Source organism: Thamnophis elegans, chromosome 7 (assembly GCF_009769535.1).
Source record: "Thamnophis elegans isolate rThaEle1 chromosome 7, rThaEle1.pri, whole genome shotgun sequence".
Lineage (NCBI taxonomy): Eukaryota > Metazoa > Chordata > Lepidosauria > Squamata > Colubridae > Thamnophis > Thamnophis elegans.
This window is the reverse complement of record NC_045547.1, coordinates 638,263-665,805: the sequence shown is the minus strand read 5'-3', so window position 1 is coordinate 665,805 and position 27,543 is coordinate 638,263. Positions and strand designations below refer to the sequence as shown.

Genomic DNA, 27,543 nt, shown 5'->3' with positions numbered 1-27,543 from the left:
GGAATCTTCCCAGACGAGCAGTTTGCTCCGGGGGCCCCATTGCATAAGGTTGAAGGGCACTGAAAGGGGGCCAGACGTCACCCTCATCTTCCCACGTAGGGATGGCAGTCTAAGTCCCCGTTTGACTCCTCCACCAGGCTCCCTCCCTCTCCAGCACCATCTGCCAGCCTTCTCCACCACATGGCTGTGCCATCTCTAGGAGAGGGGCATCGGGGCACAGAGGGCATCCCAACTGCCCCAACTGAATTGTGCAGCTTCCACTTGCTGGTGGGGTGGGCGACTGAATGCTGCCTCTTCCGGACCCCCATCTGAAGTGGGCCTCGGAGAAGTCAGAGTCTCCCCAGCCTGAGGGGGGCCTGAGGCTGCTTCTTTCTTTCCCCCTGAATAAAAGCACAGGGAGGAGTGTAGGCCGAGCCCCGGTATCCTTGGCAAGGGGGCTGAATGGGGCACGCAAGGGTCCCTGGCCCTTTTCTCCTGAGCCCACCGGGCATCCCTCCCAAGGGGCCAAGAACCCCCTTCACCATGCCCGGCTCTTCCTGGGCTTGGCAGCTGAGACGGAGCGCGTCCATCCCTCTCTCCTTGTAAGAAGTCAAAGGGCCTACTTCGCAGGGCTGTTGTGAGGCAGAGTGGCCCTCGAAGAACTCTTTGTGGTCAGCAGCCAACCGGCTCACTCTGGCCTCTTTGCTTGCAGGTGGCCATCATTGCGGGCAACTTTGAACTGGCGGAAATCATCAAAACCCACAAAGAGTCCGATGTTGGTAAGTGTGTGACCTTTGGCCTTTTGTAGGGCCTGGAAGCCCCGGCCCGGGGGGGGGGGGGAACCTCTCTAAGGGTCAGCCTCTGGGTCCTCATTTCAGCGACCTCGGAAGGACGGAAGGTTGACCCAACCTTGAGCCGGTCAGGATCGAACTGCTGACTGCGGGCAGAGTCAGCCTGCCACGCCACTCTCTAACCCCTGTGCCACCAGGGCCCCAAGGCTCCCCAGCCGCTGGGTCAGTCCAGGTCCAGTGGCTTGACTTCAGCCAGAGCATTGGCTGGTTGGCCAGCCTGCCCTCCTTCCTGCCAATCCTGGGTGCCCACACCTGGCACGCCGGCTGGGAAGAGGCACCTGGAGGGCAGCTAAGCGCCCCCCCATGGCACGGCTGCAGATTCTCTCCCAGCCGTCCTGCAGCCCCAGGCACGGAATCGGGGGCTGAACTCGGGGGCTGCTGGGGGAGTCCTGAAGGGGGGGGGGAGAAAGGGGGCTGCCAGGTTTGGGGGAGCAGCCAGGCAGCTGATGCTGAGGTGGCAGCCGGGAGGCGGCGTTTTGAGAGGAACCAATTATATTGATGTCCCCACACGGTGTATGTAATTGTATGATTTGTTACAGTTTAATTAACGACATCGCCCAGAAATGACAGCAAGATTTTCTTCCTTAATTGGCTTCTCTGCCTTTGGGCTCCCTTGGAAACAGGATCTCATTCGAAACGGGATCAGCAGAGGATCTGGAAACAGCAGGGGTGCGCTCCCCACCCCCTGCCCCCAGCCTGACATGGGCTACCAAAAGGACAGGATAAGAAGGGGGGGACCGTGGAGGTCTTCTAGTCCAGCCCCTGCTCAATCAGGAGAGCCTACCCTGTCTCAGACAAGTGTCCCATCTCTTCTTCAAAAGAGAGTTTTAAGGACACGGGAGAAAGTCCCCACATTGAGGCAGGGGGGGCTTCCCCAGTGCTGCGGCTGGCAGGCCTCAGGGGCTCCACGGAGCCCCAAAGAAACAAGGGCAAAGCCTGACCCCCTCCCCTCCAGCCCTTTGGAGATGCCAGGAGCCCTGGGGCCCCAGATAGACGGGGCCCCTGCTGAGGGGAGGGGGCTCCAAGGGAAGAGAAAAGGGTCTCAGGGCCAGGAAGAGGGCAGCCGGGGAGACCAGGGGATTGGAGACAGGGAGGAAGGTACCGTGGAGATCATCTAGTCCACTCTCTTCCTAGGGCAGAACCACACACACACACACACACCCGCAGTGCCCTATGGGTTTTCACAGCCTGGATCTGGGGCCCTGCCCCTAGGAAGCCCCCCCACCCCTCTTGCCTCTTGGTAAAGCCTGGGATGCCCCCTGCACCTTCGCCCTGGATGTCCTTGAACTGGGCCTTTGAAGGCTCTTTGCTCTTTTAAAATGTCCTTTAAGATCTTAATTGCAGCACAGGTGGTCCTCGACTTACAACAGTTCATTTAGTGACCATTCAAAGTTACAACGGCACTGAAAAAAGGGACCTGTGACCATTTTTCACACGTATGACCGTTGCAGCCTCCCTGTGGTCACGTGACTCACATTTATGACGGTGTGCGTGTCCCGGGGTCCCGTGATCCTCTTTTGCGACCTCCTGACAAGCAACGTCAGTGGGGGGAAACAGATTCACTTAACGACCATGTCACTAACTTAACAACCGCAGCGATTCACTTAACAATTGTGGCAAGAAAGGTTGTAAAACGGGGCAAAACTCCCTTCGCCAAGGTTTCACTTAGCAACAGAAAGGTTGTGCTCAACTCTGGCCCTAAGTGGGGGGACAACCTGGATGTGTTCCTGAATTGAGAGCCGCCCAAATTCGTTTGCTGAGCTGAGAATGAAATAAATCCAAAAACCAGTAAATGAATAAATTCCTCCTGTGGTTTTGGGGCTGGGGGGGCCGTTCGGGCGTTGCTCCCTCCACCCGTTTTTGCTCTGGGGGAAACTCTCCAAAGGGGCCTCCAGAGCCAGCGGAGGAGAGCAGGGCGGCCCTGTCCTTGAGGGGGGAGAAGGGGGGGGCTCTTGGCTGCGACCTGCCAGAGAAACCAATTAAGGAAGAAAATCTTGCTGCCGTTGCTGGGTCAGATGGCTAATTAAAGCGTAACCAATCATACAAACAACCATGAAGGGATGTCAATTTAATTGGTCGCTATCAAGATTAACAGGACATCTGAAATCAATGCTGGTCATTAGAGGAAGCTGGGAAGGGCTTTAAATATGAGGAAGGGGAATGAGGTGGAATTTGAAATGGTAGGAATGTTATCTCCAGATGAGGACGGATTATTCTAGATTCAGCTCAAGGCCTGCTCCAAAGGCCTTTCCCTTGACTTCCCTTCCTTTTCTTCCCCTTCCTCCTTCCCTTTCTCCTTTCTTTTCTGCTTCCCTTCCCTTTCTTTTCTTCCCCTTCCTCCTTCCCTTCCCCTTCTCCTTTCCTGTCCTGTCCTTCCCTTCCTTTTCTTGCCCTTCCTCTTTTCTTTCCCTTCCCCTCCCTTCCTCCTCCCCCTCCCCTCCCCCTCCTTTCCTCTCTCCCTTTTTTCTCCCTTCCATTTGATACGCCTGCCCCGTGACTCTGGGCAGCTATTAAAACCACAAAAGCCAAATAAAATTAACCACAATGCAATGAAGCCAAGTTGCTTCGGGGACATCCTTCAATTCTACATAAAACCAGAGTCACCTTAACATCCCAGCTCCTTGCCAGGGGCAAAACCTTGAGATCAAAAGCTTTTTTGGAAGACCACTGCCCAAATTAATGGCTGGTAGGCCTGAGATGGGTAAATTCAGCCCTGGGGGTCTCAATTGAAATCTCAGCTGCCTTTGCCACCATCCATCATAGACTCTGGAGGTTGGAAGGGGAAGAGCAGTAATTCTTCTCCTTCCTCCTCCTGGGAGTAGACGGAGGACCACCGGTCGGAGGTGACCAGATGGAGGGGTCAAACACGCCACAAGTCACGAGTCCCTTCACACTCAGGAGAGATCTGTGTCCAGCCCACCTCATTTCCCTTCCCCGGTCAGTTGGCCAGATTCTTATAGAAAACTTAAGATTGCACTCAATCTTTATACTCCTCCGAACAGCCCCAACCTCCTGCTTTCCTGGCAGCCTGAACCACCTGCTCCCAGGAGGGCGGACTGATCAGAGTGCCCTGCTCCCTCCCTCCCTCCCTCCCACCCCCCCCACACACCTCCACCCCACACGCATCTCCACGCCCATCAACACAGGGCCAGGCATCCTAAGTACATGGGGATTCCAGCCCCACCTCTGGACCCTGCGCCAAGGAAGCGATGCAGCCGGGGGGGCAGAAGGGATCAGGCTGTGCCAGCTCAGCCTTATCAAGGTGGGGCAGCTGGCTTCGGATGCCAACTGGGGCCATGGATGTCTTCCATCTGGGGTTCTGGATGGGCCCCTTGGAGTCCACTGGCTCCTCCTGGACCCACGGATCATCCTGCTTGAGGGGGAGGTGGCCGCCGTGGCCGGGAAGGCCTCTGCCCACGTCTCTGCTGTGGCAATAGTGCCCACTCCTGGATCAGGAAGCCCTGCTCCCTTGATGCCGCTCCCTAGGACCCCCGGAAGTCCTTGACTTACAACAGTTGCTTTAGTGTCCCAAAGGTGCTTTTTTCAGGAGGCAACTGGACTTTCCGGTTTTTTCCTTTTGAAGGGGTTTCGCTTCTCATCCAAGGAGCTTCCTCAGTTCTGACTGGTTGATGGGGAATGGAGGGATTGACAGTCCTTGCAGACAGCTGGTCGTTTGCATCCTTTGAGAGGGTCGACCTACCTGGCCCAAGGGGTAGCTATCGCCACCGTCTCCCCCCAGCCTCTGTCTATCCGGTAGGATTCACCAGGGAGAGACCCTTTCAGGTCCCACCCTTGAAGGCACGTTATCCTCAGGCACACACACCCCAGATGGGCCTTTTCTTTTCTGCCCCTCCACAGACACCCTCCTTTGAAATCCCCAAAGTGCTTTTTCCAAAAGACAACTGGACTTCCTTGGGGTTTTTTTTTTCCTTGAAAAGTTTCGCTTCTCATCTAAGAAGCTTCTTCAGTTCTGAATTGAACTGAAGAACAACTGAAGAAGCAGCTTCCTGGAGCATTTTCAGGGGGGGGGGGGGGATCCAAGAAAGTCCAGCCTGCTTTTTGGAAAAAGCACCTTTGGGACAACCATGACCCGGATGGACGATGGATGAACCTCTCCTCCTGTGGGATTGCAGCCCACCTGCCTCAGGACAGACAGACAGACAGACACCCCCTGTAAGGAACTCTTCCCTCCTTGCAGTAGAGAAAGGCTTCTGCTGTTTTTCAGAGGGGCGGATGAGCCGTTCGCGCTGCCTCCTGTGATGATAATTTATGGCTTTAATCTTCCTCATTTCCCGATTAGCGTCTGCACGGCTGACATCCATTCACCAGGGAAGCCGCCGAGGAGGAGCAAACAAATAATCGATGCTTTTTAATGCCTTTGGAGAAAGTGGGGCCTTTGAAATGCAAATCGCTTTTGCAAGGTTTTCTTGTCAGTGGGATTTAAACAGCAAGGGGGGGAGGGGAGCCTTACTCCATGCAGGACAGGTAGTCCTCGTCTTACAACATTTCACTTAGTGACCTTCCAAATTACAACGGCACTGAAATAGGGGACTTGTGACTCTTTTTTAACCCTTACGACCGCATGGTCAGACGATCAAAATTTGGATGGCTTGGCAGCTGACTCAGATTTATGATCTGATCCCCTTTTGCGACCTTCAGACGATCAAAACTCCACAGATTCATTTAATAACCATGTCCCTAAACTACTACAGCGATTCGTTTAATGACAGTAGCAAGAAAGGTTGTAAAATGGGGCAAAACTCACCTAAGAAATGCCCCGCTTAGCAACAGAAATGTTGGGCTCGATTGTGGTCGTACGTTGAGGGCTACCAGTGAAGTGACGGCCTGTCAGGTGCTGCTGAACTACAGCGCCCAGCAGCCTCCGCCAGTATGGCACAGGATGCTGGGAGCGGAGGTGGCAGATTCTGCATGGATTCTTTCTGCCCTGAGCAACAGAGAGGGAGGTAAGATTTCCCTCCAAAGAGATGGGATTCCATGCAGAACCTGCAGGAACTAAAACCAGAGTCACTTCTGAATGCTGGTGTTTTCTGGATGTTCACATACTTCTAGCACAAGGGGTCGAAATGAGGGGTGCTCTCTGAGCTGGGTGGCTTTCTTGCAGCCGTTTCATGGGCCAAACTAGGTAACGTCATCAGTGCTAGTAAGGAGCGGGGTTAATAGATAAACATCAACTGAGAGCAAGGCCCACTTCCCACCAGAACTGCTGAGGTTACCTAGTTGGGCCATGAAACTGAGAGTAAAGGGAGTCGGGGAGTCCAGGCCGCCAACAGAGTTTCAGGGGGCTGCTTTGATTTGGACCCATCCCACCCACAGCACCTCCGAAGCCCCACCAAGCAGGCATTGGGACCACCCCCCTCCTTTAAAGAGACCAACGTTTCTGTCCCTTGGAATCCCAGAGTTTGAAGCCAGCACACAGGAGGGCAAGAATATGGTATAAGAGTAGGAAGGGAGCTTGGAGGTCATCTAGTCCAACCCCCTAGTCAAGCTGGAGACCCTGTACCGTTCCCCATAAATGGCTGTCCAATCTTTTCTTAAAAACCTTAAGAGTTGGAGAAACCTCCTTTTAAAGATTTGGCTGCGATTTGGGCATTCAGAAGACTGGGGGGAAGGGGGCCACAGGGAGCCAAAAACCTTCCCACTAGCAAAAGGGGCTCAGGGGGTTTCTTGGCACAAGCCAGCTGGGAGGGGTTTTAGGCGGTTAGAAAGTCAGCAGCGCAGACCTAAAGCAGCAGCCGTCCCTTAAGGGCAGGGCGGGGGTCCCAATCCCCGGTCCCTGGACTGACACCGATCCGGGAAGCCACAGTCCTGGCCGCGCAAGCAAGCCAAGCCCCATCCGGGGGGGTGCAGGCAGCAGGCGAAACCCCGTCCCCTCCGACCCACGGAAAAAACTCTCCACGGAACCGGTCCCTGGTGCCCAGGAGGTTCCCCAGCCTCCCTCCCTTACGGGGCTGCCGGCTGCCTTGAGTGAGGCCGGGGGAGTGGGGGTCCCGGAAAGGGGGCCTGGGCCCCCAAGTGAGAACCGGGAGGCGTCTCCGGGTCCTGCCATCCTCCCCTGCCTCCCAACGCCTTTCCTGCTGGGGTGGGCAGGTGGGCGGGGAAAGGTTCCCCCTGGGATGGAGGGGTGGGGGGGCTGGGCTGCTTCTCTGGGGCGGGAGCCGCACAGCCCCAACTTCTGGCAACCCCCCCCTCCCACCCAGCTCCCACGTCCCAGCCGCTCTGCGCCCCCTGCACGGCCCCGTCCTGCCCGGGAGGTTTTCTTCCCGCGTGAAGTCAAAGCGCCTCGCAGCCCTGAAGTCCACCGGAGCGCGTTACGAATGGAATAGATTAACAGAGTTGGAAGGGGTCTTAGAGGTCATCTAGTCCAACCCCCGCCAGGCAGACCGGGCACGGTTTCTGACGGACGGCCGTCCAGTCTCTTCCGGAGAGCTCCCAGGACCTCGGGAGGGAAGCCTTGTGGGGTTTGGGGTTGTGGTCCGGCCGTGCTAACCGCCCCCCCCCTCTGTCTCTCTCTCCCGCAGTGCCTTTCCGCGAGACCCCCAGCTACACCAAGCGGCGGCGGCTGATGGGGGCGGCCGGGCTCTCCTCCCCGCGCCTGCTCCAGCGCTCGGCCAGCGACAACAACCTGAAGGCGGAGAGCCGGCCGTCCTACTCGCCGGCGCCCTCGCTCCGCGGCCTCCCCCCGCAGCTGCTGGCCCAGATGCGGGAAGCGGCGGGCGAGGCCGGGCCCCGCGGCGCCCACAGCCGCTCCCCGTCGCTGCAGCGCGTGCGGGAGGAGAAGGAGGCCGACGCGCCCTCCCTGCGCAGGAGCAGCCGCGCCAAGCCCAGGTGAGCCGCCGGACGCGACGGGGGGACGGGACGCGCTCTGCCCTCGGCGCCGCTGGGTCGCCGCCTCTGACCGGTTGTGAAGTCTGCGTCCCTTCGGGGGTTTTAATCTGCCTTTATAAGTATAACTCCTGGCTGCGAAGAACATGCGTGCTTCTCCTTTCTCCTCTTTCCCCTCCACAACGACCCCGTGGAGTTGGTTGGCATGAGAGAGACGCTTTCGTGGTTAAGGCTGGACTAGACCTCGGCCCAACGTCACCCAGCTGGCTTCCATGCCTGAGGCAGGACTAGAACTCACAGCCTTCCCGTTTCTAGGCCAGCCCCACAGCACTGGTTTTAATGACTGGCTGCCTCCGTGATTCTTTCTCCCGGGTCCTGCATGGGAAGGACAGACCCTCTGAGCCAGGGAGGCCCCCCTCTCTTTGGCCCCCAGGTGGGTTGCAAGGGAGAACTGTTCCCGTAACATCTGGAGTGGGCAGCCGCAAGCAGAGACACCACCGTGACTCCGAAGGGTGCCACCCTCTCCGGACGCTTGGACTAGAGCACAGGAGTGGGCACCTTCCCCAACCAGAGCTTTGGCGTTCTGGGAATCCCAACGACTCCCTCCTCCTGGAGTTCTGGGGTGCTGGAGGGAGCCGGCTGGACCCCCAGATCCCTCCCGCAGGCAGGGCTGCTTGGGCGCCTAGCTGAGCTACTGTTGGTTTGAGGGTGGATCCTGGAAGACACGGGGGGAGGATTCCCAGGGGCTTTGGGGGAGGATGGGGGGATTCCACCCCACTCCTAGCAAGAGGACCCGATTTTCTGGAAAGGAGCTCCAGATGGGAGGAGGGGATCAGCCGTGGCCCTTTGGGTCCTGTGGAAGAGTGGCAAGTGGCATGGTGTATCCCACTGACGCATTTTGTTTGGGGCCCCCTCACCCACGGGGGTCTTCCAGGGATGCCCCTCTTGCACAAAGGCCATTCTGGTAGAGCCCCCGTCTCTCCTCCTCCGGAGAGGCCTCTCTCATTTCAGGTTGAGGTTCTTCAGAGGCGTTTGGGTGGAACGCCTCCAGTCTGCGGGGGGGGGGGGGAGGGAAGCGATGAGCTCATTTTCTTGGAGGGGGCAGCTGGGTCAGAGTTTCTGCCTTTTTTGTTTTATTTATGTATCCAATTTCTGCAGCTGCCCATCACAATCAATGACTCCAGGCAGTTTACAGTTCCAAATAAAATACGGCAATTAAAAGACTAAAATCGTTTTGAAAGCGTCCAAAGCAAATATCCGTAGCGCAGCTGGTCAGGCACAAAAGATCAGATCTGCTTGCGAAGGTTCAGTCAGAGTGATTGGCTGCTAAAAGCCTCTGCGGAGGAACCTTCCCCACTAGGGCTCGGCCCTGCCAGGGGTCAGAGGAGGGCAGTGGAAGCCAAGGTTACTTGTGGCTACGAGGGGATTCTGGGCCGATTCCTCCTTCAGCTCCACCCCTGGATTCGGCCATCACTTCTCCTACAACAGCCCAGGGACTTGGCCTGCTAGCAATAATTCATTTCATTTCATTTTACTTTATTTGTATGCCGCCCTTTTCCCTGAAAGGGACTCAGGGCGGCTCACAACTCAAGGGAGGGGAAAAACAGACAAAGTTACAAAACATAAAGACCATACACAATTAAAAAGCACAACAATCACACCATTCGAAGTGGGGCTGCAAGTCTTTAGCCCCAGGCCTGTCGGAACAGCCAGGTTTTAAGGGCTTTGCGGAAGGCCTGGAGGGTGGTGAGGGTACGAATCTCCATGGGGAGTTCGTTCCAGAGGGTCGGAGCAGCCACAGAGAAGGCCCTCCTCCGGGTAGTTGCCAGTAAAGCTGGGAAACGGGGAGCCTGGACGTTCTCACAGCACTGCGAGACTTCGGTGTTTAGCAGAGGGATGGCCCAAGGGGAAAACGTGTCCCTGTGGCTCGTGCAAGGCCCTGTAGCGCCATCCTGAGGAGAGAGAGCAGATGATGGCCAGGATACAAGGAGCCTAAGTCTCTCCTCCGCCCTCCTTCTGACCCACGCAATATACAGTTTTCCCTGGTCTCCTTTGACTGGTGGATGAGACCCTCAGCCCAGGGGGAGCTAGGCAAAGAACCCCCCAACCAGGGGGAACCATCAGAAGATAAATGGATCTGCCCAGGCGGGGGCCGCAATGCTCCAGCTCACCCCCCTGCGGGTGAAGGTTGGCAGGGCCTGTGCCCCTTTGCTGATTCCCAAGTCTGGGCTGCACATTTCTTCCCGTGTCTGTGGATCAAACTCTCTCCAGAAGAGCCTCTGTTTATAGATGATGGGGGGGTTTCTCCCCAAGTAAGAAAACATTTTGAAAAAAGACCAGTCCCAGCCCTTGATGGAGAGATGGGAGAAGGAGAAGCGAAAGGAAGGGCGAAAGCACCAAGGCCACGCTCCCTTTGGAAGGAGCAGGAGGCAGCAACTGTAGGCAAAGCAGAGCCTGGAGCCGGAGTCAAAAGAGGAACCAGCCTAGAATCTCTCCGTAGCCACAAACGTACTAAAGCCAACCCAGAGTGAGTCCCTTGGACCCTTATCTGACTCCGAGCAGCTGTTGACTGCTTTAGTTGGGATAAATCAGTTCAGTTGGACTTTCGGGTGGGGTTCCTGGCCTTTTGCTCATGGCCGGATCTGCTTTGTGTGCTGGGCTGGCTGAGTGGGGAGCCGCTAAAAGGGATCCAGTTGGATGGATTTTCCCGGCTTCTGGACCTGGGACCGCCTCTCTTCCCCAGCCCCCCCCCCTTCTCCCTCTCCTCTCGAGGCCCCCCTGTTCCCACCTCCTCTCTTCCTCGCTGTAGCCCTCCTGCCTCCCTTCTTCCCTCCCTCTAGCCCCCTCCTCCTCCCCTCCCCACCCCTGCATGGCTAACGGGCCAAGGAGGATGACTGCCTGCAGCAGGCCCAGGGGAAGGGGAGGCCCAGCCACAGGGGGCCATGAGAAGGGAAGTGGGAGGGGGGATGCCCTGTGCTGCCTGGTCAAAGTAGGAAAGGACAGCGGGCGGGTGGGTGGGTGGGCTGAAAACAGATCAAGGCGGCTCCATCTGCAGCAATCCAGGGGGAGCTCAGGCTCTCCTGGGCCTGCGGTGGGAAGAGAGCTGACAGGTTTGAAGGCCGCACGGAGGCTCCTGCCTTCCAAATGTCTGGCCTTTGTCAGCAGGTGGTGGGGCCTGTGCCAGGCGTCTGCTTGATGGATTCTTTGGGCTCAGTGTGGGTGGGTGGGATAGATTTATACGCTGCATTTACCCATCTCTGCCTTGTGATCTGGGGAAAGCATGTCGTGAAATGTCAAAGCAGAGCATCCTAAAAACTACTCGGCCTGAGAGCCTCCGAAAGATCGGCCATCGGCCCCACCTCCTCCCAGGCCGGCCTCTGCCGGCACCAGAGGGAGAAGACGGGTCTTCAGGCTTTCATGGGAGGCCACCTGGCCCTCAGGGGAGGCCTGCCCACAAAGACCAGATCAGGTGGACTTGGCTTGCAACTGTAATTGGACAACCAAGTTGGAAGGGGCCTTGAAGGTCTTCTAGTCCCACCCCTTGCTCAAGCAGGAGGCCTTACACCATTTCAGACCAAGAGGTGTCCAATCTTTTCTTAAAAACTTCCAGTGTTGGAGGATCCGCAACCTCTGGAGGGAAGTTTTTCCACTGGTTAATAGTCCTCACTGTCAGGAAATTCCTCCTTAATTCCAAGTTGCGTCTCTCCTTGATTAGTTTCCATCTGTTGCTTCTTGTCCTGCCTTCTGCTGCTTTGGAGAATAGCTTGACTCCCTCTTCTTTGGGGCAGCCCCTCAGATATTGGAAGGCTGCTCTCATGTCCCCCTGCTCCTTCTTTTCGGTAGGCTAGAGATAGACTCTCTGTGGCCCACCTCCCCTTTTGTCCTGGAGGAAGGAAGCCTGAAGGCCTTGGCTGAAAGGTTGGGTGGAGTTGGGCCCTCCTCTGTCGGGGGGGGGGGGGGGGTGTCTCTTCTTCCAAGAAGCAAGATGACCTCCCTGCCCCCACCCCACCATGAGCGACACATGTGAGGGACCCTCAAAGCTTCCCAGGGGAACCCTTCAAGCTGACCACCGTCCCTTCCTCAGACAAGCATCCCCAGGACATGAGTTTAATTTCAATTGTCATCTGACGGCTTCAAGTCATCCGGCTCTAAACGGCTGTGATGTTACGAAGGGAGCGACAAGAAATAAGCAAAAATAAAATGAATAAATTAAAGGCATGAAATCAGAAAAGGGAAAAGGAGCATCCCTAACAGAAGTTGACACGCACCGCAGATGCTAGTCGAGCCCCTCGCCAGTGACTCCTCTGGCATCTGCCACATCAGCTGGTCCCAGGAAGGGAGGGAAACCGGTGGGGCTGGTGCCCTACTAAGAGGGGGAGGGTTAGTGGAGGCTGTGTGAAGTGGGGGGAGAAGCATGCTGGTCCCTTGCATGTCCAGGTGTGGATGTGGCAGCTCCTGGGCTTTGGAGAGGCAGCTGGTGGAGCCGTTGTGAGATAAAGAAAGAACTTTACTCTTCTCTCTGTTAAATTTTATTCTCTTTCTTAAACTAAAGTACTAGAAAGAGGGCAGAGAAGAGCAACCAAGAGGATTAGGGGACTGGAGGCTAATAATACACAGGAAGAACGGTTGCAGGAACTGGCTACGTCTACCTTAATGAAAAGAAGGACCCGGGGGTGACATATTCACCCTCATATTTGAGGGGCTGCCACAAAGAAGATGGGGGTTAATCTCTTCTCCAAAGCACCTGAAGGCAGAAGAAGAAGGATGGGAACTAATCCATCAATTAATCAAGGGAGAGAAGCAGGGAAGCAAGGAGAAATCTCCTGGCAGTGAGAACAGTTAATCGGCGGGAGAGAGGTTGTGGGGGCTCCAACAGCAGAGACTTTTAAGAAGAGGTTGGACAGCCGTTTGTCTGAGCAGGGGGTTGGACTAGAAGACCTCAAGGCTGCCTTCCTTCCACCGTTATTCTGCACAAGGCTGGCAGGGGGCTTCTCAGGAGCTTCCCTCTTATTTTGCAGCAGTGGTTTCAACACCCCTTTCCTCTGATCTTGTGCTCTTGCTAATTCTGGCCGTGATGGGGAAGGAAGGACGCTCGGGACAAGGCTGGGTAATTAATGGATGTTCTCCTCTTGGGTCGTTCGTCCCAGCAGGCGATTGGGCTGTCAGAAGCATCTCCGTGAGGCTTGACAAAAGGTCGAGGGGAACCCAGAGTGGCTGCTGGTGTTTTATGGGTGCGCCCTCAGCGTCACTCTCCCCTCTGCAGTCTTTGGGGGATCGCGATCTTCTGAAAAACGGGGGCCTCGTTGTTCTCCAAGAGAGAGAAAGTCACGGGAACCTGGGAGGTTTTCTTGGTTCCTCCCATGGCTGTGAAACGTGGCATTAATTGGCCCAAATTAGCCACAGGCTGCATCCTCTCTATCGGTACAAGGAGGGATCAGAGATGAAAAGAACGGAAAAACAGAGTTGGAAGGGACCTTGGAGGCTTTCTAGCCCAACCCTCTGTTCACGCAGGAAAAACGATGCCCTTCTGGAGTTCTGGTGGCAAGCAGTTCCACTGGTTAATTGTTCTCACTGTTAGGAAGTTTCTCCTTAGTTCTAGGTTGTTTCTCTCCTTGATAAGTTTCCATCCTTTGCTTCGTAGTCCTGCCTTCAGGTGCTTTGGAGAAGAGGTGGACCCCCCTCTTCTTTGGGGCAGCCCCTCAAATATTGGAAGATGCTCTCATGTCCCCCCTCGTCCTTCTTTAACTGGACTAGACCTACCCAATTTCTGTAAAAGTTCTTCATCATATATTAAATAAATCTAAATTATAAACTGTAGTGTAGGGGCAAAGCCTGCAAAGAGGCTTTGGTGGAGGTGAAGGGCAGGTCGGACCTGGGAAGACCAGGACAATCAGTGGAGATGGAAGATGTGGAGGCTCAGGGAATTTCCCCACCACTCGTGGTCAGGGAGGGTCCTTCGTGGCTGACACTCCTGTCTTCCCATTGAAGCCAAGGTGGCCTTGGAGAACTGACCCCGAGGATCACCGCATCCTTCTCAGGTCTTTTTTTTTATAATTTTTTTTTATTTTCAAAACAAACCCAACACATCCTCCTTTACATGCTGTAGAAAGTGTATCAGTTGGTTACAAAAAGACTTTCGTGCATCTCTTCCACAGTCAACAAATATTAACCCAAGTATTTTAACTCTGATATTTATACATGTTACCATCATCATATCTCCATTCTCATTTGACTATAATTGTTTAAACATCCTTCATCATAAAATATACCAAGATTTAATACATAGCCACATACTGGCCTTTCAATTACTATTTCTAAAATCCTCCACTGACACTGAATCCTTATGTCCTATTCTAGCTAAACATCCATAATATTTAATAACAAAGTTTTCTAATCCTCCTTTCCAAATCACTGTTTAAAGTTTGCATCCAGTTTCCTTATGTTATACCCATATCTATAAATACGTTGTTATTCTTATCCTTCCTTTATTTAACTATATCCTGTATCATAACATTTCCCCCCTAATTATCAAAACTTTAACTGTATCTTAGTTCTTTTTTAAAACTTTTATATATAATCCAAAGGGATTTCTAGTCTTCCTTACATACCATTCAATATTCATATCCAATTATTACTCATCATGACACTACACATTGTATACATTAGTAACATTATCAATTATTTATTTAACTATATCTATTGTCACTAAATTTCACCAAGTTTAACTGGTTTTAAATTATACTCTTCCATCTATCAACTTGTATCTTTCCAGCAGCAAAACAGTCTCATATCTGCTGCCATTTGTGGTATCAGTCCTCTAATCATCTCCTTAAACAACTTTGTATGGACTCCTCTTAGCAACTCCTTGCTTTTAAGATCTCACATGTAATCTCGATGCCCTTCTTCTGTTTCCTTAGTCAGCTTATCTTTGATTGTCAGTAGTGTTATCAATGATATTGCTAATAAAATTTCTCTCTTTAAGTCCATAAATTCGTTTGTTTTTTTCTTCTTTTGTAACTTGCCATCTGGGGTAAATTTCCCCTCCATTTAGTTCCTCTTTCAGTATTTCACTCTTTCCATTTTCAGAGACAAACCAATCACCGTAAATATCAACAAATTTAATTTCTTTATATTCATTTTCCACTTCATTTTTTTTGGTTTTAACCACCACGTTTTCCACTTGATAAACATCCTCAACTTCTTCATCATATTTTGCTGTTAGATGCTCTAAGCCTTCCAGCTTCTTCTCTATCCTCTCATATGTATTTGATAATTTCTGTATTTCTGATCTTTTGCAGACTTAAGGTTTCTTTCTGCTGTTGAAATTGTGCCATTATCTCCAGCTAACAAACACAGCTGTTCTAGCTTGGAAGGTTAATAAGATTAAACATAGATTCACAATAATATTTTGTTTTCACTTTTCTCTGGTTAAAGATTATACTTCAAAGGGACATCTGTATGCTTTCCTTCTTATCACTCTCTATACCCAAGCAGTGAGACCTTGTAGTGCCAAGCCAAAATAATCAGTGAGAAAAATAAGTGTTTCGTTTCTAATACACAAACCTTCCAGCCTCCGAGTAGCAGTGTTATTGTTGCAATTTTCCTTGTTTCTTTTTGTATTTTTTTTGTATTTCAAGTTAAAAAAAAAAGTCTGATTCTTGAATGATAGGAGAACACCCACAGTAATGAAAGAGGAAAATTTTAGTCCATAGGTTACAGAGAATAATAAAAGAAAAAAAATAGAAAACTTAATCCATTCGTTTTAAAAGGCTTGCATAAATTCCATCCATACAGATAGCATTTAAAAAGTAAGATAACCACTGTCCAAAACCATTCCAAATTTAATTCCGCCGCTTATTTCTTCTGTTCTCCAATTTAAATTAATTTTAAGTTTTTTATAGGCAGTCTCTTTTTAAAACGGTAAAAGTTCCTCACCAACTGGAAACACTTTCTCTTTCCGTATCCTTCTGTTTTGGAGCCACCCCGACTTCGTCAGCCTTCACTGGATTTTTTGTTGCCAGCTTAAAGAACTTATCTTGCATCGATCAGGGACTTTGCGATGTTCCTGGGATCAGCAAGACGTATTCTTCCTGTTCACCGTCTCTGCGGGATGGTTTAGGTCCTATTGGACCACTTAAGAGCAAAAGTATCGGCTGCAGTCTCGGTGCATCGAGACCGCACATCCGTATCGTTGCGACGTTGGTGCCTCCTCATCCTTCTCGGGTCTTGAGGTTGGGGCCCTGGGACAATTGCAGATACTTAGGACTCAACTTAGGACCAGTTGCTTGGCAGCTGTTTGAAGTTACAACAGACTACCTGAAGGGACCACCTGGATTTGAAATACTGGCAACCATCCACCCGGGTGAAATCCAGCAGGTTCTGGAGAAATGGTAGCGGAAATTTTGAGTAGTTCCGAGAACCAGCAAATGCCACCTCTGGCTGTCCCCAGAGTAGGGAGGGAGTGGAGATTTTGCAGTATCCTTCCCCTGCCACGCCCACCAAGCCACGCCCACTAAACCACGCCCACTAAGCCACGTCCCCAGAACCAGTAGTAAAAGAAAATTAATTTCACCACTGCATCCACAGCCTCCCTCCCCCATGGCCACCTGTCCGCATGTCAGGCATTCAGCAAACCTCTTGCAATTACATCCACCCGCAACATCATGAAGCCATGGGGACTCGTTTTATGACGGTTTTGCTGAGCATTTGAGCATTTGCTTCCAGTTTTTGGCAAAGCCAGGCCCCAGCAAACAACAGCACTGAAAAAATGGACTTATGACCGGGTCTTGAAGTTATGACTGTTGCAGCATCCTTGTGGTCACATGATCAAAATTTGTACCATTTGGCTACTGTCTCACATTTCTGACGGTCACAATGTCCCAGGGTCATGTGATCCCCTTTTGCCACCTTCTGACAAGCAAACTCAAGGGGTAAGGCGGATTCACTTAACAACCGTGTTACAAAGTTAACAGTTGCAATGATTCACTTAACAGCCGTGGCAAGAAAGGTTGTAAAATGGGGCAAACCCTGCTTAACAAATGTCTCACAACATAAATGTTGGGCTCAGTTGTGGTCATAAGTCGAGGACTACATGTAAACTGATACCCTCCTCTTCCTTCTTGGGCCAAGCCCCGCCCCCCCTGTATATGAGGAAGCCCAGCCAGGTTCATAAAAGTACTCAGGGGTTGCAGGGCAGCATTGCAGGCTGATTCTGCCACAGTCCGGAGTTCAAATCTCACCAGGCTCAAGGTTGACTCAGCCTTCCGTCCTTCTGAGACCAGTAAAATGAGGACCCAGATTGTTTGGGGGCGGGGGGAGGAGGCTGACTCTGTAAATCGCTTAAAGGGGGCTGGAAAGCACTGTGAAGCCGTATATAAGTCTAAGTGCTATTGCTAACTGCGAAGGAAGGAAGGAAGGAAGGAAGGAAGGAAGGAAGGAAGGAAGGAAGGAAGGAAGGAAGGAAGGAAGGGAGTCATAATGGCGCAGTGGTTAGAATGCAGCATTGCAGGCAGACTCTGCCAACTGCCAGGAGTTTGATCCTGACCGGCTCAAGATTGACTCACACTTCCGTCCTTCCGAGGTCTGTAAAAAGAGGAGCCAGATGGTTGGGGGCAGGAGGCTGACTCTGTAAACCGCTTAGAGAGGGCTTTAGGAGACCATGAAGTGGCATATAAGTCTAAGGGCTATTCCTATACAGGGGGTGAGGAGGAGTCACCCTTCTTCCTGCTGGCTTGGAGCCCTCAGATGTTGGCTGTTTCTGTGGGTGCAGCTGAATTGGAGCCCCCAGTGAGCCACGCGGAGCCCTCTTGCTGGGATGTGTCTTGCCAATCCTGGATGATGTCATGCGGAGCCTTCCTCTCCCTCGCTTAGCAACCGCATCCTCCCGGGAGGAGCACGGAGCCGGCAGCGCCAACATCCCAGGCAGCTCATTATCCACCAGCCGTCAAACCGTCTTCAAAGGCTGGCAGACTCTCGCACACGGCGCAGGAGTTGTAAAATGAGAGGAAGACACTCCAGCCTCCAGGGGGAGTTTGCTGGGTGCCTCCAGGAAACAGAGGGGGGGGCTGCTTGGGGGGGGGTGACGCTTCGCATTCCATTCGTGGGCTTTGCTGGCGTAGAAGACTCTCCCCCAGCTGTGGGGTTTGACCCCTTGAGATGGTTTCTGCCTCTAGCAAAGAGACTGTTTTCCCTCGTCTAAAGCTCTCCCGCTTAAATCAGGCTTCCCATCATCCCCAGCCTGTATGTTCAGAGACATCTGGTGGGTGGCAAAGAGGCAGCCTCAAGAGCAATCCAGATTAGGAGGCCTATAAAATCCCTCTGATGCCCAATTCCATGCTGGTTTTAAGCCTTACTTGGCTGGATGATTTTAAGCACGGTTCACAGGGGAATTCTGGGAGTTGAAGTCCACAGGTCTTAAAATTGCCAAGAGTGGACATCTCTGATCTGCAACGTATCTTGCTGAAAACACCAGGGATTATGAACGTATCTTCGTAAATGACTTGGATGAGGGAATGGAAGGGGAACTCATCAAGTCTGCAGATGCCCCTAAGCTGGCAGGAACAGCCGACACCCCGGAAGACGAGCTCAGGATCCGGAAAGATCTTGACAGGCCTGAACAAGGGGCCCCACCCGACACGATGCAATTGAAGGGGGAGAAAAGTCAGGTTCTGCCCTGAAGCAGGAAATGCCAAAGGCACAAGTACAGTTACGTGACCCCTGGCTCAGGAACAGGAACTGCCAGGGGGGACCTTGGAGTCCTAGTGGACGATCCCTTCAACGGGAGCCAGCCGAAAAAGCTGACAGAATCCTTGGTTGTATAAACAGAGGCACAGAATCAAAACCAGGCGAAGTCTCAGCACCGCTTTATAGGGCCTTAGTAAGGCCACCCCCGGGAGGCTGCATCCCGTCTTGCTCAGCCCATTACGAAAAAAGAAGATCTTGAGACTTTGGGAAAAGGGCAGAGAGGAGCAACAAAGATGATTAAAGGCCTGCAGATAAAAATATATGAAGAACCGTTGCAGAATTTAGGGTTGGCCAGTCTAGAGAAAAGGAGGACTAGGAGTGACAGGAGAGCAGTGTTCTGATATTTGAGGGGCTGCCCCAAAGAAGAGGGGGGTCCACTTATTCTCCAAAGCACCAGAGGGCAGGACAAGAAGCAACGGATGGAAACTAATCAAGGAGAGAAGCGACCTGGAACTAAGGAGAAACCCCCTAACAGCGAGGACAATTGAGCCGTGGAACAGCTTCCCTCCAGAAGTTGTGGGGGCTCCATCACTGGAGGTTTTGAAGAAGAGACTGGGCAGCCACTTGTCTGAAATGGCACAGGATGTCCTGCTTGAGCGGGGGGTTGGACTAGAAGACCTCCAAGGTCCCTCCCAGCTCTATTCTGAATTGAATTGGTCTAGACTCCATGGTCTGACTCTTAATCTGGAAGAGGGACTGTTTTGACCACTAAAAACTTTGGAAAGAAGGTGGAATACATGTGCAACAAGCCATTGTAGGCATTTATTTTTTAAAAAAAATGTATTATATATTTATAATATATATTATATTGTGTGTCTGTGTGTGTGTGTGTGTTGCATTGTGCTGATAAATAAATAAAGGGAGACTAGTGCAACACAAATGTAACAAAGGCAACATAAAAAAATGGCTTTCTGCCTGGATGGCTCCTAGGGTGAGTCGAAAGACAGAAAAAGGGAAGCAGTATGCTCCCTCCTATATTTGGGCATACCAGGGGTTGTGACACAATACACACACACACACACAATGTTTTCGTAGATTTTCACGGGTGTAGGTATGCTGGTCTTGTTGTATTTGGGTCTTTTCCCGTCTAAGATTGAGATTGTCTTGCAGCGTTTCAGCGAGGTCTCACTCGCCATCCTCAGGCGAAAACACCAGCCTGAAGATAGCGAGTGAGACCTCGCTGAAACGTTGCCAAGATAATCTCAATCTTACACGGGAAAAGACCCAAATACAACAACACTAGGACCCGTGAAAATCTACGAAAACACACACTTGTATGTATGTATGTATGTATGTATGTAGGTAACAACAGGAAGATATAATAAGGAACAAGCAAAAATATAGGAGCTCTAGAAAAAGCTATATGGGATGATGAAGTAACATTTGTAGAAACTGAGGCTGCGCCCATAAAATGTTAATATAAAGCTTGATCAGTGCTTTCACCTACCGTCAGGTCCCGCCCTAGAGCCCATCCATTGCTCCAAACGCTCCATTTTTAGGCCATGTGTTATTCTGACCCAGTGGTATTTATACGGAGGGCCTAATGCTTCGCGATCTATTATGCAGGGGCCTTCGAGGACTAAATGTGAATAAGTGAGAAGACATGGGTGGTCCTCACTTAATAACACGTGTTTAATGATTGCTGTGACGGCACTGAAACAAGGGCCATGTGGATCTTCTCCAGAGCTCCCACCCAGGTCAGGGGGATTCCAGGCACTGGTGCTGGAGGCAGAAGGACAAACGGGGCGTCCAAGGAGAACTAAAACCCACAGGGGCCGTTGCTTACTCCCAGCCCCCCCCCCCCGCACAGACAGGTAGATTAGACAGACAGACAGATGATGATAGATATAGATAGATAGATACACATACACACACACGCACACACAGTCCGCCCCAAGCAAAGTCAATGGGGAGGCCAGATTCACTTAATGACCGTGTTCCTAACTTAGCAACTGCAGTGATTCATTTAACAACCGTGGCAAGAAAGGCCGTACAATGGGACAACTACAATGAGCAAGGGGAATGCTGGGCTCAGTTGAGGACTGACTCTTCATCAGCCAATGGAGCAGAGGGGGAGGGACGAAGAGGGGGGAGGGAGCAGTTTTAGTCATTTGCATTCCAGGAAATGGGCGTGTTGCACCCATCCAAGGAACATGCCCCTCCCCCCCCCCCCAAGTGCAGGGTGTCTCCCCATCAGCCTGCTGGGCATTCAGAGCAGGAGCCGAGCCCAGCTGGAAGGCACCAGGTGGAGACCCCTCCCTGCTGCCTGCAGGCAGAGGAAGGGGTGGGGTGTCCCTCACACCATATTGTCTGTTCCCCCCCCCACTTTCCTTCTCATGCCCTTGCAGGGGGGAGGCTTGTGCAGGGCTCAGGAGAGCGAGCAGCAGCTGGCGGGGGGGCTTCCAACCAAGCAGAGTCTCATAGGAGCCTCTCGAGACCCCCGAGTGCCACCTGGGCCACAGTCTTGCTCAGGGGAGCCGGAAGGTGTACATTTGCCGCTTGGAGAAAGTGGGGGCGACAAGGGAGGTGCAGAAATGCCTTTCCCAGATTGGGGGAGGGGGTCTCTGAGTCCCCTTTTCCCTCGTCCCAGCCATCTGGCGGGAAATGCCTTGATTTGTCCCAGGCAAGAGAGGGCAGCTGCTTCTGCTTGGTTCGGCAGTTGGGGTCTCTGGGGCTGCAGCCTGGGGGCTGTGGAACCTCCTGTCTCCCCAGAGCAGTTCCCAGTTTAGCCCTTCCCGGCCATCTGAGATCCAGGTTATTTGCTCATCCCCTGCATTGTCCTTCTGGGCAACGAATTAAAACGTCTCCTCTGCCCGCTGACGTTTGCTCTGCTCTCTGCGGCTTCAAAAGGTTCCTTTCTGCAGGCAGGAAAGCTACTTCATCAGCCTGGCCTTGGCGTCTGTCTGCTGGCCCGTCAAGGGCCGCCAAGGGGTCCCTTGTTCCAAGGCTGGCATTGATCGCCATCTGTTCGGCTGCCCTGCTATCCCAGCGGCGTTGTGGACTGAGGAGTGGGAGGCTGGGATCCAGTAAGGATGGGCTTGTGCAAGGCTCCTGGTCTGGCAGCCTTTGGCCTCCTGGCCTTCCGCCCGTCCTCCAGAGAGCCTGGAAAGAGGGCAGAGAAGGGCAACGGGGGATAAAAGTCCTGGAGGAAGAGTCGCTGGTTGTCTGGTCTAATGAAGAGAAGGACTAGGGGGGGGGGGGGCATGGGGGCAGCTTTCCAATATCTGCCCCAAAGAAGAAGTGGGGGGGCTCAGCCTCTTCTCCAGAACCCCTGAAGGCAGGAGAAGACGCAACGGATGGAAGCCCATCAAGGAGAGAAGCCACCTGGGACTCAGGAGGGATTTCCTAACTGTGAGGACAATTAACCAGTGGAACAGCTTCCCTCCAGAGGTTGTGGGGGCTCCATCACTGGAGATCGCCTTGAAGAAGAGGCTGCACAGCCATTGGTCCAAAATGACGCAGGGTCTCCTGCTTGAGAAGGGGGTTGGACTAGAAGGCCTCTGGGGTCCCTTCCGACTCTGGCATTCTCTTCATTCTGTTTTCTGTGGGTACCATGGACAGTTCCCAGCCATCCGCTTCAAGGTCAGAATTCAAAGGCATGAATCACGGAGTCCCCGACTTGCGACCACAATTGGGCCCCAAATTTCTGTTAGTAAGTGAGAAGATTTGTTAAGTGAATTTTGCCTCATTTTATCACCTTCCCTGCTACAGTCGTGATGTGAATCTCTGCCGTTGTTAAGTCAGTAACACAGTTGTTAAGTGAATCCGGCTTCCCCGTTGACTTCGCTGGTCAGGAGCTCCCCAAAGGGGATCAATCGTCAGAAGTCCATGCCAGTTGCCAAGCCCCCGAACTTTGATCAGGGGATGCTGTAATGGCTGCGAGTGTGGAAGACGGTCATAAATCCCCTTTTTTCAGTGATGCTGTAACCTTGAAGGGTCACTAAATGAACCGTTGTAAGCCGAGGATTTCCTGCTTCTTCAGCCTCCAGGGAGCAGGGCAGGGAGTAGTGCAGCTTGCCTGTTTCGCATCTGTGGAGCTCAGGGCCTCTGAAGGTCTTTTCCGGCCTGTGGCCCATTTCGTGTCCCTTTCCCCCCGTTCCCTCCAACGGCCTCTGATCCTGGAGGTTTTCCCAGACAAGCCCTCAAACCTTTCTCGGCAAGGTTTTCCACCAGCGGTTTGCCTCCTTCCTAGGATTGAGAGAAAGGGACTGGCCCAGTGGCTTCGTGCCCAAGGCAGGACTAGAACTCACAAACTCCGATATTCTCCCTGGGTGGTGGATCCCAGAGGGCAGAAGCCCCCCCCCCCCCCCCCCCGCCTTCCAGTATCTTCTCTCCCAGATCTCGGGCTGGTGGGATTGAGTGTTCTCTGCCAGGGTCCTCGGCAGTTCTGCCCTTGTGGCTTTGGGGTTTCTTTTCCAGCATGGCAACTTCCGTCGCGAAGGGCTTTGACGTGGCTCCCTCACAAGCCTCATTTGTGCTGCAGAAGGGAAGGCAGGAAGTCCTTGAGTTACGGGTACGAGTGGTCCTCTTCGGCGGGGGAAGGATATTTGTTGTTGGTCTGCTAGTTTACGTGGCTGAAAAAGAGGTTAAAGTTGAATTATGGAACATTTTGTGCCAAGAGGAAGGCCGGGGCTGGACGCAGCAGGTGAAGGGAGTTTATAAGTTTGGTTTATAAGTTTGATTCTATTTATAGGCCGCCCAATCCCGAAGGACTCCGGGCGGCTTACAGAAGGGAAGAAAATCAAAGAAAGTAAAAATAAAATAAGACAAGGAAATCTAGCGGATGAAATCCTGAGTTCAGCTGGGCCTCCTTCGCTGAATAACCATTCAAAGTTACAACAGACTCCCTCCCAAGAAGTTACTTACTCCACCGTTTGGAAGGCAAAGGTGCAGCAGCCGCTCACAGCGACACAGGCGGAATAACAGAACAGCAGGACAGAGCGAATAAGAGAGTCGGAAGAGACCCTAGAGGTCTTTTAGTCTGCTTAAGCAGGAAACACTGTACCATATGGCCGCCCGGTCTTTTCTTTAAAACCTCCAACGTTGGAGCATCCACAACTTCTGGTGGCGAGCAGTTCCACTGGTAATTGTCCTCACTGTTGGGAAATTCCTTCCTGGTTCCCGCTTGCTTCTCTCCTTGATTAGTTCCCACCCGTGGCTTCCTCTCCTGCCTTCGGGGGGCCTTGGAGGTTGAGCCCCTCTTCTTCGGAGCGGCCCCGGCAATCCTGGGGGAGGGCTCTGGTGTCCCCTCTGGCTGCAACCGTTGTGTAAGTGTGGGGAAATGGTCATAAGTCGCTTTTTTCAGTGCCCTTGAAACTTCAAACCACCTCTAAACGCATGGTTGTAAGTCGGGGACCTGCGCCTGCAATGGGCTTCACACGGAGGTTCGTGCACAGGCAGGGAACCCCACTTGGAAACCTGCCCTTGGGGAGCCTCTTTCGCCCCCCCCCCTTCGCCCGGGGGCTTTTGGATCTAAATATTTGCACAATTAGCGGCTCTTCATGAAGTCGCCTTATCAACTGGAAACAGAAATAAGCGGTGGAAAATCCAGTGTGTCTTTTTTCCCCTTCGCATTTGTTTCTGAAGGGCCGGAAGAGCGAAGAGGCGCATTTATCTTGTCTTCTGTTGTCTCCCCTGGCCTTTCAGATGAATCCCTCCGTGCGGAGAAGGCGCGCCCGACTTCTCCAGCCCTTTTCTTTTCTTTCTGATCTCAATGCCAAAAGCAAACAAGCAGCAAAAGATAAAACAACGCACAAAGTTATTTTTCAAATAAAGATGGAACGGATTTTAAAACGAAAACGGGCGTAGAATAGAATGAAACAGTTGGAAGGGACCTGGGAGGTCTTCTAGTCCAGCCCCCTGCTCAGGCAGGAAACCCTGCACCACTTCAGACCAATGGCTGTCCAGGCCCTCCTTAAAGACCTCCAGGGGTCCATCGCCCACAGGGCCCCCCAGGACTGAGGGTTTCTTTCGGAGTGATTGACAACCCAGGGACCGAGAAGTCTGCCATAACGACAAGGACAATTCTGACCAGCTAATCCGCCTAAATCTCGCTTGTTCATCCTCCGGGGTGGCCTCCCCGCAGCCTTCCCACCCTTCGTTTCCTGCGGGGACCTTGGGATCCATGCTGCCCTTCCTTTCTCCTTCCAAGTCCTGCCAAGAAGGAGCTGCTTGTGCAGCCCCAAGGAAGCGGTTGGACGTGCGGAGGAGCCCACATTCAGGAAAGGGCCTCGCGGAAAGAAGGAATTGTGCCGCAAAGAACATGGATGGCAGACCGCCAGCTGTTTCCCCACTGTTATTGTGGGGGGGGGGGGCAATGGCTGGCCAGCAGCCCTACTCAAGGCCCTGTGGAGGAGGAATTGCTCAGGAGACACTGCTGAGCTTATGGGTAGAGGAGGTCCACAACGTACCAGGCCCCTCCCTGTCCGGTCCCCGTCTCCCAGAGTTTGTCCACATGCCATGTTCATTGGGTCCCCTTCTCCTTTCTCCCCCAAGATCAGGGCCTTTCAGAAATAAGAACATTTGCAGCTCAGGGTCGATAGGAGGGTTCCTGGGTGCTCTCTTTGCTGCTTCTCTTGCAGACCTTTCATGAGCCCACTAGGTAACTTCATCAGTGTTAGGAAAGCGGGGGGGGGGGGGGCTAGTGGTGTTGGGGAGGAGGAGGAAGAGGAGGAGAACTGTGGAGTCCTTGGTGCTCTCTGAGCTTGGTGGGTCCCTTGCAGGCGTTTCATGACCCAACTTGGTGACCTCATCAGTGCTAGAAGGAAGGGGAGGTTGCAAGGAGGAGGAGGAGGAGGAGGAGGAGGAGAAGGAGAAGAAGAATGACTGTAGGGTCCTTGGTGCTCTCTGAGCTTGGTGGGTCAGATTTCATTTCATGATCCAACTTGGTAACCCTGTCAGTGCTAGTGAATAACACTGATGAGGTTACCTCTTTGGGTCTTGAAATGTCCCCAAGGAAAGCCCCAAGCCCAGAGAGCCCCCAGGAGTCTCATTCAGTGGCCAAAGTATTGGAGCTTCCAAAGAACAGCCTTGACTTCCTCCGGATCGACGGATGGGGCCTCCTTGCAGCCCAAGGGACCCTCAAGGAAACCAAGAGGACGTTAAGGGGAAGCTTCCCGACCATGAGAACCATTAACCTGTGGAGCAGAAGTTGCCTCCAGAAGTTGTGGGTTCCCCATCAGTGGAGGGTTTTAAGAAGAGGCTGGGCAGCCATTGGCCTGGAATTGGTATACTACGTCTCCTGCTTGAGCAGAGGGTTGGACTAGAAGACCTTCGTGGCCCCTTCCAACTCTGTTCTGCATTGAATTGATTGAATAATTGAGCCTTCTCAAGGACCGGCCTTCCACTTATAATCATCTTAAAAGAGAAGAATAATTATTATTTAATGGGCTCTTGTTGAATTGTGTTTTTAACCTGTATACCATCCAGAGTTGGGTGGCCTTAGAATCACTAATAAATCACTGGTTTTTTCCTGGCTGTTTTGCTACAACTCCTGTGCCCCTCACTTAGCATCGTATTGGGAGTTGTCATCTCTGTGAAAGCAGTTGTGTTGTGTCGACCGTGAATAGCAATAGCAATCGCAATAGCAGTTAGACTTATATACCGCTTCATGGGGCTTTCAGCCCTCTCTAAGCGGTTTACAGAGTCAGCATATCGCCCCCAACAACAATCCGGGTCCTCATTTCACCCACCTCGGAAGGATGGAAGGCTGAGTCAACCCTGAACCGGTGAGATTTGAACAGCCGAACTGCAGTCAGCTGAAGTGGCCTGCAGTACAGCACCCTAACCACTGCACCACCTCGAAAAGGTGGGTGTCCCTCAGTTGCTGCTCCACTAAGGCAGTGGTTCCCAAACTTGGCAACTTTAAGACTTGTTGGACTAACAAATGCTCTGCTGGCTGGAGAATTCTGGGAGTTGAAGTCCACAAGTCTTAAAGTTGCCAAGTTTGGGAACCCCTGCGCTAAGGAAAGGTTCCTTGGGTCACCTCAGGGTCTCTGTAAGGCCTTTGGCTTTGCAATGGACCCCTCCCCAATCCTTATCCTCTCACTTGGGGGGGGGAATGATGTGGAAACGGTGTGTGTGCTTTCCCCCAAACTCCGCACTTGGCAGGACGTGGATTATGGGCCTTTGAGTCAGGCTGCAGCTCTGCGGTGACTTTGTGGGGTGCCAGAGCTGGCTGCCGCTCCCCGGAGAACAGTCCTGCCCTTACGACAGCAAGTTGTGACCAGAGGTTCCATTGCTAACCGAGGCCTTTGTTAAGTGAGTCGCTCCTGATTTTACCCCCTTTTTTGCCCGGGGGTTGTTAAATCAGTCACTGCGGTTGTTAAGTGAGTCATGCAGTCCTTAAGCAGATCTGGCTTCTCTGATTGCTAGCTGGGAAGGTTGCAAATGCTGAACCCAGGGCCAAGGGGCAAATAGCAACAGCCCTTAGACTCCTATACCGCTTTGGGGGGCTCCCCAGCCCTCTCGAAGCGGCTGAGAGAGTCGGCCTCCTGCCCCCAACCACCTGGCTCCTCTTCTGACCCCCCTCGGGAGGACGGGAGGCTGAGTCACCCTGGAGCCTGGTGGGGTCCATCCTGCCCAACTGCAGGCCGCAGAAGGAGCCGGCAGTCCCGCACTGCAACCACCAGGCTCAAATACCCCCCGGTTGCCAAGCAGCTGGTCTTGCTGCGATGGTCGTAAGTGTGAGGACTGATCATTAGTCACTTTTCTAGTGCTGCTTTGGTTTTAAATACTGGGTGGGAAGTCCAGGAGGATCCGTCGTTGCAGGGAAACGGCCCTTCCTCTCCAGATGAGCCTTTGGCTGGCGGTTGTGTCTCTCTCTCTGGCTGCCTCCTTCTGGGGGGCACCAGGGAGGGAGGCCTTTGGTGTTCGTAGGGTCCCCTTCTGGGGGTGCTCCTTTCGGGGGAGGGGGATTTTGGCATCCTTGCTCCGTTGGGTCAGCCCAGAATAATTTCCCCCAAAGGTCCCTCGGAAGCAACTGGGCTGTCTAGTTTTCTTTGGTTTTTCTTTGAAAACCTCTTGCTTCTCATCCAAGGAGCTTCCTCCCTTCTGAAGAGACAAATTCACGTTTTCTGGCTCCCCTCCCACACCCCACCTTCCCCTGCCGTGTTCTGCCTGGACCTAC

At 52.8% G+C, this 27,543-nt stretch overlaps 1 protein-coding gene across 1 annotated transcript in view; it reads left to right on the top strand.

Annotated features, from left to right (window-relative positions):
• SHANK3 (SH3 and multiple ankyrin repeat domains 3) overlaps positions 1-27,543 on the top strand; it is a 204,897-nt gene that overhangs the window by 68,130 nt on the left and 109,224 nt on the right. Inside the window, exons 9-10 of the mRNA XM_032221683.1 lie at positions 692-758; positions 7,370-7,676. Coding sequence (XP_032077574.1) covers positions 692-758; positions 7,370-7,676 — 374 coding nt within the window. The remainder of the gene's footprint in view (positions 1-691; positions 759-7,369; positions 7,677-27,543) is intronic.